Source organism: Sapajus apella, unplaced genomic scaffold (assembly GCF_009761245.1).
Source record: "Sapajus apella isolate SASKATOON/1434 unplaced genomic scaffold, GSC_monkey_1.0 scaffold43, whole genome shotgun sequence".
Lineage (NCBI taxonomy): Eukaryota > Metazoa > Chordata > Mammalia > Primates > Cebidae > Sapajus > Sapajus apella.
In genome coordinates, this window is record NW_022436983.1 from 9,893,463 (window position 1) to 9,904,415 (window position 10,953).

The 10,953-nt window shown below is 49.6% G+C and overlaps 1 protein-coding gene and 1 long non-coding RNA gene across 5 annotated transcripts in view; one reads left to right on the forward strand and one right to left on the reverse strand.

Annotated features, from left to right (window-relative positions):
• The window catches only part of CPLANE2 (ciliogenesis and planar polarity effector 2), a 6,333-nt gene extending 4,583 nt beyond the window's left edge, over positions 1-1,750 (reverse strand). The window contains exons 1-2 of one of the 4 annotated variants that reach the window (XM_032300531.1): positions 1,342-1,750; positions 962-1,111 (exon numbers count right to left, since the gene is read on the reverse strand). In XM_032300531.1, the coding sequence (XP_032156422.1) occupies positions 962-1,073 (112 nt within the window). In that variant the 5' untranslated portion in view covers positions 1,074-1,111; positions 1,342-1,750. The remainder of the gene's footprint in view (positions 1-961; positions 1,112-1,341) is intronic. The other 3 variants (XM_032300533.1, XM_032300532.1, XM_032300534.1) reach the window with 3 other exon arrangements.
• Positions 1,751-2,037: 287 nt separating this feature from the next.
• LOC116566353 lies at positions 2,038-10,953 on the forward strand. Its single transcript, XR_004275839.1, has 3 exons — positions 2,038-2,212; positions 9,441-9,618; positions 10,587-10,953. It is a non-coding gene; the product is annotated as an uncharacterized LOC116566353 (long non-coding RNA).

A 10,953-nucleotide genomic window follows, 5' to 3' on the forward strand; every position in this document is an offset into this window, starting at 1 on the left:
TTTTTTTTTTTTTTTTTTTTTTTTTTGAGACGGAGTTTTGCTCTTGTCGCCCAGGCTGGAGTGCGATGGCTCCATCTAGGGTCACTGCAACCTCCACCTCCCGGGTTCAAGCGATTCTCCTGCCTCAGCCTCCGGAGTAGCTGGGATTATAAGTGCCTGCTACCATGCTCAGCTAATTTTTGTATTTTTAGCAAAGACAGGGTTTCACCATGTTGGCCAGGCTGGTCTTGAACCCCTGACCTCAGGTGATCTACCGCCTCAGCCTCCCAAAGTGCTGGGATTACAGGCGTGAGCTACTGTGCCCGGCCTTCCAGAGGGTCATATTTTCAGTCTAGTGTAATTTCTTAAAAAAAAACCACACAGTTGACATATTGACAAATTTTGGTTCTAGCTATCTCATTCTCTGGTCTGAAGCCTTCTGGCGCCTTGCTTCTCCTGGCCAGAACTGGACTCCGCAGCTCATTCCAGGTACCTCTGGCAGCCTCAGAGCCGGGCCCTGCCTGGGAGGGTCAGCTTCACCATGGGGAACACCAGTGTCTCATCCCAGAAACAGCAGGACATGGAAGAGGCTCACCTCTACTTACTAGGGCGTGATCTTAGCCAAGTCTGTACCATGTGCTGCTGAGAGGTTAAATGGGAGTGCACTGTGTAAAGTGCCCAGCAGGAGCCCTGGCACGAGGGGAAGGCTCAGTCAACTGCATCTCTGGTGACAGTGGTTGCTGACAGGGTTTCTGCTGTTTCCATGTTCCTGGCTCTGATGATGGAATTAGCTTTAAGGAGATTCAGGGGTGGGGATCCCAGGGATAGGGCTTTCAGTCCCCCAGGCTGAAGACTGCTGAAGACTGCAGTGGAGCAGGCCCTCACTGCGCTGCCTCTCTGCTCCACTCAGGGAGCAACAGCTGATACTCTTCTCCCCGGGGAGTGACAAGTAACAGGCTGGAGGAAAGGGGGAGGCACTTACCAAACACCCGCCGCCGGTTCTTGCGCAGAATGCAAGCCAGGTACTCCTTGCCCTCGGCACTCTCGTGCCAGTTTGGGACAACCACCGAACCGGGCACGGGAGGTCTGGCCATGGCTGGGCACCACGATGCGGTAGGGAGGTGGCAGAATGCTGACAGCAGGGAGTGGAAAGGGGGGTGACCGTCCCAAGCCGGGCCTGTGATCCCTCTTAACTGCCCTCTGACTCTCCCCGGGGGCCCCAGAAAGTGCGGTCCTACAGCCCCTCTCTCCTCTGCAGTGCTCTCTGGGGACAGTCATCCCATTACTGACCAGGGAGGGTGTTTACACAGCCCGTCTCCCCTTGTCACCTTCGGGAGTCAGACACCCCGGTTTCTCCTTTACCTTCTAGATCCCGACTCCCGGGGCCATCTAGCCCTCGCCATCAGCAGTCCCGGCGGCGAACCGAACCGGGTGCCGAAGGCTCCTTTAAACGCCCACCCGCGCTCCCGCCGCCCCAGCCCACCCGGCCCGCTTCCGCCCCGCCTGCGTCCGGCTTCGGCGCGCGCTGCCAGCTCTGGCGCCGGTGCTCACGGCGCATGTGCGGAGGTTGTTGCCATGGAGATGCCGGAGGCTGGGTTGGGCGGGTTCCGGACGGCGTTGGTCCCTCCTACAATGTCCGCAGGCTGCGCGGCGCGATGGCACTGGAACAAGGCCTTTTCCTCTGGGTCGTGGATCCTCTTCTCTACTACTATGTCCGATCCCCAGTCTTTCTTCCAAAACATCATGAAACGCCCGCTTCTCCAGGAGCCTTCTATGCCTATGTCTCAGTTTCTTCTTCTATAACGTGGACGTTACATGTTATTCCCTCCATAGCTGTGCTCCATGTGTTTAAGTATGACTGTTGCTATTATTAATATTATTGCTCTATTAATTCTGCTCAGCAGGACCTCGAGATGACTTAAACACCTCTGGCTTCACTGATGGGGACACACACCAGCTCAGAGAGGTCAAGGGACTTGGCTCAAGTTTTTAAAAATGAGTCAGAGGCCCACTGGATTGTACTTTTCATTCACTCATTCATTCATTCATTCATTCATTCATTCATTCATTCAACAAATACTGAGCACCTACTATGTTCCTGGCCTATTCTAAGGGTTGGGAATACAATGGCCAACAAGAAGTCCCTGCCCTCCTGGAACTGACTTTTCAGCTCTGAACCTCTGAGCGCCTCTCCACTGTTCCAGCACTGGACACCAGGCCTGTTACCCAGAAGGTGGGTGGTCAGTAAATGCCCATTGGTTGGAAAGGGTGCAAGTGGGTCATTACTGAGAGTTTGTCTATTACATTTCATTTTTACCACTATCTTCTTGCAGTGCCTTCACGTAGGGCAAATCACTGTTTTGAAAGAAATAATCTAGGAATTAAGCTTTACTGAAGGCCACCTAAGTGCCAGACAGTTGGGGCTTTACAGAGGTCACCTGATTTAATTCTATAAACAAATCTGTATAAATAGTATTACCCTCTTTTACTGATGATGACACTCAGAAACGTAACATGACTTGTCTGAGGTCACACGGCATAGCTAGTCAGTGTGAAAACGACTCAGAACTCACAGCTGGCTGGTGTGGTGGCTCATGCTTGTAATCCCAGCACTTTGGGAAGCCAAGGCGGGCGGATTGCTTAAGCTCAGGAGTTCGAGACTAACCTGGGCAACATAGTAAGACCCTGTCTCTACCAAAAATACAAAAATTAACCGGGCACAGTGGTGCACAACAGTAGTCCCAGCTACTCAGCGGCTGAGGTGGGAGGATTGCTTGAGCCTGGGAAGTGGAAGTTGCAGTGAGCTGAGATCATGCCACTGCACTTCAGCCTGAGTGACAGAGCCAGACCCTGTTAAAAAAAAAAAAAAAAAAAAAAAGAACCCACAGTTACCTGACTCTAAAGTACTTATCTTTTCTGCCAGTTTGGGTTTTTGTGTTTTTTTGTTTGTTTTGTTTTGCTTAGAGTCTTCCTCAGCCGCCCAGCCTGGAGTACAGTGGCACAATCTTGGCTCACTGCAACCTCCACCTCCCAAGTTCAAGCGGTTCTCCTGCCTCAGCCTCCCGAGTAGCTGGGATTGCAGGCATGCACCAACATGACCAGCTAATTTTTGTATTTTTAGTAGAGACGGGATTTCACCATGTTGAGCAGACTGGTCTCAAACTCCTGACCTCAAGTGATCTGCCCATCACAGCCTCCCAAAGTGCTGGGATTACAGGTGTGAGCCACTGTGCCCAGCCGGGTTTTGTTTTTAAAACTTTGCCCCCAGCCACTAGGAAGCAGAAGCAGCCAGAGGACCACAAACTCACAGATTTTTTTTTTTTTTTTTTTGAGACGGAGTCTCGCTCTGTCACTCAGGCTGGAGTGCAGTGGTATGTTCTCAGCTCACTGCAACCACTGCCTCCTGGGTTCAAACGATTCTCGTGTCTCAGCCTCCTGAGTAGCTGGGATTACAGGCGAGCGCCACCACACCTGGCTAATTTTTGCATTTTTAGTAGAGATGGGGTTTCACCATGTTGGTCATGGCTGGTCTCAAACTCCTGACCTCGTGATCTGCCCACCTTGGCCTCCAATAGTGCTGGGATTACAGCTGTGAGCCACCGCGCCCAGCTAACTCAAATTTTTTAAGGGCAATTATGTCTAAGAGAGGGGATGTGTAAGACAAGGTGCTTTCTCTCAACTTGCTCACTCTGTGGCCAGGCAGAACAAGACAAATAACCATTCCTACAGGATTCTGCAGCTGGAATCCTTTGCCCATACTCCCAGGTCACATGGTTCCCTTTCCTGCAGCTGTCACCACATCTACCCAGTCAGGGAGATTCACAGCTGTGCAGAGCTCTCTCCATGGGCTAGGAGTGACTCAGTGGCAGGGCTCGGATCTGAATTATCTATGGGTTTCCAGACTTCACATCCAGCCCCATCCTTGGCTTGTGGAGGGCTCAGTGAGCATGTGAGGAAATGAACCAGCTTGGCAGAATGAGCGTGCCTGTTAATCTGGAAGCCTGAGAAGATATAAAGTCCTCTTGGGGCCGGGCACAGTGGTTCCCGTCTGCAATCCCAGCACTTTGGGAGGTTGAAGCGGGCAGATCACTTGAGGTCAGGAGTTCAAGACCAGCCTGGGCAACATAGTGAAACCCATCTCTACTAAAAATTCAAAAATTATCCAGCTGTGGTGGCATGCACCTGTAATCCCAGCTACTCGGGAGGCTGAGGCAGGAGAATCTCCTGAACCCAGGAGGTGGAGGTTGCAGTGAGCCAAGATCACACCACTGCACTCCAGCCTGGGCGACAGAGCAAGACTTTGGCTCAAAAACAAACAAGGGCACCAGCCTCACTGCCAATCCCAGTGGTCAATTCTTCGTCCTCAGATCACTTGAGCCTGGGATGACTCCCAGGTGACTGGACGGATGGTGGTACCCCTAACTGTGGAGGAAGCAGGGGAAGTGCACAGGGTCAGAGGAGGAGCCCCTGGGGAGTAAGGGAGGGTGGGAGGCTGCCCAGAGAGGACACACTCACAGCATATATTGGAATGTAAAGTGCAGGTGAGCAGCCTTGGTCAAGCTGGACGTGACCAATGGCGGAGGGACCGTGCCTGAAGCATTGGGTGTGGACAGATGCGAGGTCCAGATGCTATGGACAGACAGCAGAGCCTTGGATACCACCCAGGCAGTGACAGCCACAAGCTCAGGCCCAGAAGAGGCAGAGGAACCAGAAACCCCTTCCTCCAGCCCATCCTGAGGCTCATATTCAGTGTGTAGGGAGGCCTGCCCAAATACCAGGGAAGCATGGCTGGGGAGGGATGCTACGCCGTGTGGGCCTCCTGCTCCAGAGAGTGCTCTGCTCTGTGTCTCTGCCGAGGCCCCAGCCATGCAGTCCTGTGTGTTCTCTTCTCTCACTATGGATTCTGCTTGGGAACTCCCTTCCCATTACATCTCAGGGGATGACCTCCATTGTCCTCAGCCCTGACCACTGGCTGCTGAGGCCTATAGGCTTATTGAGATCTTTCGTGACAGACTCCAGAAGCAAAGCCTATACCCCACCCACCTGAGAAGCCCCAGACAGGCTCTATCCTCATCTGCCCCCTGCCACAGGTTAGCAGGATGAGGCCAAGTGCCATGATCTGAAGGTCCGGCCAGATTCATATGTTGAAGTTTAATCACCAATGTGACAGAATTAACAGGTGGGGCCTTTAGAGGATGATTAAGTCATGATGGCAGAGCCCTCTTGATGAGATTAGCAACATTATGAAAAGGCCTGAGGGGCGAGTTCGTCTCATCCACCATGTGAGGACACAGCCTCCGTGATGCAGCAGCAACAAGGCACTGTCTCGGAAGTGGAGACTGGGCCATCACCAGACACCAAGCTTGATGGTGCCTTGATCTCGGACTTCTAAGCTTCCAGAAATGTGGGAAATAAATTTCTGTTGCTTGTAAGTGACTCAGTCTGTAGTATATAGCAGCACAAAGGAACTAAGACACCAAAGCCAAGAGAAGGCTAACTTCTTGGCTTCTTGAACAACGGTCCTGGCCCTGGGTGGCTGTGTTAGTTGCAGATGGTTCTACTGACTCCATCTCCTTTCATCTTTTTTTTTCTTTTTCTTTTTTTTTTAGGAAAAAAAGAAAAAGAAAAATAAATAAAAGAATGAAGGAGAGGAAGAAAGAGGAAGAGGAAGAGGGAGAGAGAACTGGAATGTTGCTTTATTGCCCAGGCTAGTATGCAGTCTAAAAATGGGTATTGAAAACCTCTTTTATACCAATAATTGTGCTTAATAATAGAGACAGGAAAAAAAATGAGAGAAGAAAATAACAAACAAGCAGCCAACCAATATTTCATTTAAACCTGTGAGTAGGTGTGATGTGGTGCTGATAAGAGTGTATATTTTGTGTATTTAAAGTGGAGAGTTCTATAAATGTTTATTAAGTTTACTTGTTCTGGATCTGGATTCAAGTCCTGGATATCCTTGTTAATTTTCTATCTTGTTGATCTGTCTAATTTTGATGTTGAAGTCTCCCATTATTATTGTGTGGGAGTCTAAGTCTCTTTATAAGTCTTATGTATCTGGGTGTTCCTGTGTTGGGTGCGTATATATTTAGGATCCTTAGCTCTTCTTGTTGCATTGATCCGTTTACCATGATGTAATGTCCTTCTTTGCCTGTTTTGATCTTTGTTGCTTTAAAGTCTGTTTTATCAGAGGCAAAAATTGCAACTCCTGCTTTTTATTTATTTTTTTATTTTTGCTCTCCATTTGGTTGGTAAATCTTTCTCCATCCCTTTGAGTCTTTGTGTATCCTTGCATGTGAGATGGGTCTGGACGCAGCATACCGATGGGTTTTGGCTGTGTCTTTTGGTTGGGAAATTTAGTCGATTTAAATTTAGGATTAATAATAATATATGTGAGTTTAATACTGCCATTTGATGTTAGCTGGCTGTTTTGCCCATTAGTTGATGTAAATTCTTCATTATGTTGATGCTCTTTACTTTTTGGTATATTTTTGGAAAGGCTGATACTGGTTGTTCCTTTCTATGTGTAATGCTTTTTTCAGAAGCTCTTGTAAAGCAGGCCTGGTGGTGATGAAATCTCTGAGTGCTTGCTTGTTCACAAAAGATTTTATTTTTCCTTCGCTTGTGAAGCTTAGTTTGGCTGGATATGAAATTCTGGGTTGAAAGTTCTTTTCTTTAAGGATGTTGAATATTGGCCCCCACTCTCTTCTGGCTTGTGGCGTTTCTGCTGAGAGATCTGCTATGAGTCTGATGGGCTTCCCTTTGTGGGTAACCTGACCTTTCTCTCTGGCTGCCCTCAGTATTTTCTCCTTCATGTCAACCCTGGTGAATCTGGCGATTATGTGCCTTGAGGTTGGTCTTCTTAAGGAATGTCTTTGTGGTGTTCTCTGTATTACCTGGAGTTGAATATTGTCCTGCCTTGCTAGGTTGGGAAAGTTTTCCTGAATAATATCCTGAAGCGTATTTTCCAGCTTGGATTGATTCTCTTCGTCACATTCAGGTACATCTATCAAACGTAGATTAGGTCTTTTCACATAGTCCCACATTTCTTGGAGACTTTGCTCGTTCCTTTTTATCCTTTTTTCTCTAATCTTATCTTCTCGTTTTCATTAAGTTGGTCTTCGACCGCTGATATCCTTTCTTCTGCTTGATCAATTCGGCGGTTAAAACTTGTGCATAGTTCACGAAGTTCTCATGTTGTTTTTCAGCTCCATTAATTCACTTATATTCCTCTCTAAATTGTCTATTGTTAGCATTTCGTCAAACCTTTTCTCAGAGTTCTTAGTTTCTTTGCATTGGGTTAGAACAAGTTCTTTTAATTCACAGAAGTTTCTTATCACCCACCTTTTGAAGCCTGCTTCTGTTAATGGAACACACTCGTTCTCCATCAGGCCTTGTTCCGTTGCTGATGAGGAACTGTGATCCCCTGTAGAGGGAGAGGCGTTCTGATTTTGGGTATTCTCAGCCTTTTTAGGCTGGTTTCTTCCCTTCGTTATAAATTTATCCATCTGTCATCTTTGTAATTACCAACTTTCTAATTAGGTTTCTGAGTGGACGTCCAACTTGTTGATTCCCAGTGCTAAAATCTGAGCAACCCACTGCGTCGGTCAAAACAGCGGCGTTAAGATTGATGGTGCTTTTCTGCCCGGGAATCTCCAGTCTGGCTTCCTTCTCGAGTCCGTCCTTCAATCAGCTGAATAGGCGACTCTGCCTTCCCGGAGCTCCAAACGTTGGCCAAAAGGGGACCCAGTCCCATTTACTCTGCACCATGAACCACTGCGCTGGCCACAAGAGTCGTGCTGGTGACCCGTGGGGCTCCTTCGCTGGGAATCTCCTGGTCCGTGAGTAACAAAAAGTCGTCTGAAAGTGTGGCGTCCTCTCATTCTCTGCGCTTTCACTGGGAGCTCCAATCCCGAGCTGCTAGTGATCAGCCATCTTGGATCTCTCTCCTTTTTTTTTTTTTTTTTTTTTTCCTTTTTTTGAGATGGAGTGTCGCTCTGTTGCCCAGGTTGGAGGGCTGTGGCACGGTCTCAGCTCACTGCAACCTCCGCCTCCCCTGCTCAAGCAATTCTCCGCTTCAGCCTCCCGTGTAGCTGGGATTACAGGCACATGCCACCACCACGCCCAGCTAATGTTTTTTGGATTTTTAGTAGAGATGGGGTTTCACCATGTTGGCCAGGCTGGTCTCAAACTCCTGACCTCGTGATCCGCCTGCCTCAGCCTCCCAAAGTGCTGGATTACAGGCGCCAGCCACCGCACTTGGCCTCCTATCTTGACCTTAGAAGCTCAGGATTTGTCATTTTTGTTTAGCTCATGTGACGCCTCCCTGGTTTGTGATTAGGCTGCGAGCTCCTTCATGGGTGGGCCTCTTTTGTGTCTTCTGTATGCCCCAGTGCCTCAGGGGTCACATGTGCTCAGGGAATGCCTGCTGAGAGGGAATAGTCCCCCAGCCAGTCGCAGGCTTCCTGGGCCTTGCCAATGGGCTCCAGTATGTCTTGGGGCAGGAGCTTCCTCCCTCTCCCAGGCTTCTGCTGGAAAGGAGTCCTCCTTCTCTTCCTTGCAGTGGGTGGGCAGACAGGCTCCCTGGTGGCTGCAGAACACATTCTGCTAGGACTTTTTGGCATTTATTTAAGACATGAGCTTGGCTTTGTGCATGCCGACAGGTTCTGGACCTAGAGCCCAGCCCCATGGGGAAGACTGTAATTTTCCCACAGCGAGGGGCTGGGGGAGGGAAGGCAGGTAGGCCAGCTGGGGTGCCACCCAGGCTTAACTGACAGAGGGAGGGGAGAAACGGGCAAACGTTTTATTCCTCCTGCCCATCTGCTTTCCTTTTCAAGACTGCCTCCAACAGATCGTCCAAGCACCCTTGAAGCCTTTCACAGGGTGCCCTCGGGTGGCCTTTTGGGGAATCACACCCTCCCAATGGATTAAAGATTCTTTTTTTTTTTTTTTTTTGCTGGAGTGCAATGGCGCCGTCTCAGCTCACTGTAACCTCTGCCTCTCGGGTTCAAGGGATTCTCCTGCCTCAGCCTCCCGAGTAGCTGAGATTACAGGTATGTGCCACCATGCCTGGCTAATTTTGTATTTTTAGTAGAGACAGGGTTTCACATGTTGGTCAGGCTTGTCTTGAACTCCCGACCTCAAGTGATCCGCCCGCCTCAGCCTCCCAAAGTATGAGCCACTGCGCCCGGCTGATTCTTGGCCGGTTCCAGCTAAGTTGCTAACCTGTGAGGCTGGCTGGCATCGTTGCCATTTTACTGATAAAACTGAGGCTCAATGAGGTGGGATGACTTGCTACAGCTCAAAGTGACAGCTCTTGAACCTATGTCTGTCCTACTGCCTCCAAGTCCCTTCTGAGTCCATAGAACTCTGTCTCAAAAAATTGAAATGGCATGAAGGGTTTCCTTGGTTCCATTCTTGATCTGATGCATAAACTGTCTCTGTCGTCTCCTCCCATGCAGGTAATCAGATCCTGTTTGAACACTTCCAGCTGTGGTCAAATTGTCACCTCACATAGCATCCACTGGCATGCTGGCAGCTTGTAGGAAGAGGAGTAGTAATGGCCACTGAGACCAGAAGGTGGCACTTAGCTGGGAGGCTCTCCTTGGCCAGGGGGAGGTGAGAAGGCGTAGAGCACAGGTAAGCCCCAGTCGTGTGCGGTAGCATCACGCAGAGGCCAGCCTGGGGGATTTTCATGGGGAAAATTTTGGTGGATGCTTCCTGTTGTGCCTGGACCTGGGGGTGCTCAAAGCCTACCACTTCCAGGAAACTTTCTCAGGCTCACTAGAGGGGTAATGAAGGCAAAAGCTTGGGCTGAGGGGCTCACTGATTCCTGCACTGCCTCCTCTTCCTCAGCCAGGTTTTCAGTTTGCACCCAAATGTGCACAGGCCTCTAGCCCTTTATTATTTATTTGATGGGAGACAGAGTCTTGCTCTGTTGCCGAGGCTGGAGAGCAGTGGCGCAATCTCAGCTCACTGCAGCCCCCACTTCCTAGGTTCAAATGATTCTCCTCCCTCAGACCCCCGAGTAGTTGGGATTACAGGCATGCACCACCATGTCTGGCTAACTTTTGTATTTTTAGCAGAAACGGGGTTTTGCCATGTTGGTCGGGCTGGTCTTGAACTCCTGACCTCAAGGGATCCACCCACCTTGGCCCCCCAAAGTGCAGGGATTACAGGTGTGAGCCACTGTGCCCAGCCCTCTAGCCCTTTAGTATCCAGAAAAAGAAAAACCCTGGCTGGGGAATGCTGTGCTGGCCTGCAGTGGAAGGCAGTGGCTGCCAACTTACTATGTGCCAGGCACTGTGCTAGCACTTTTCACATACAACCTCAGTTAACCCACAGGCTCCTATAAGGTGGAAGCAACTACATTTACAGATGAGGAAACTTGTATCCAAGGTTAAGTAGTAAATAGGGAAAGGCAGGACTAAGCCATAGGCCTTCGGAGCTTCAGGACTGTGTTCCAAACCACTGTCTGCCGTGCTGCTTCACGCCCCTGGGGCCTTGTGTCTTTGTCTTTGCCTCGGAGACCACGGAAGGTGCAAATGATGTCCTGGTCTCTGGGCCTCTGTTCCAAGATCATTACCACTCTTATGTCTCCACTGCAGGCTGGCACCCAGGCTCTGAAACACAAAGCCCTTCAAGCGTGATGGAGGGAGCTGCTTTATTATTAAACGGCATTGTTCCCAAGGAATGGCAACTCTCCACCTCTGGCTGAAAACACAACCCCCCTAGAGAAGGTATCTCTTTCCAACTACTGTGCTTCTAACTTCAATCTCCAACCTCAACTGTTTCCCATCAAGACAATTTTTCTTTTTTTTTTGGTAACGGTCTTACTTTCTCGTCCAGGCTGGCATGCAGTGGCACAATCATGGCTCACTGTAGTCTTGACATCCCTAGCTCAAGTGTCATCTTCCCATTCAGCCTCCTGAGTAGCTGGGACCACAAGCATACACCACCATGCTTGGCTTTTTT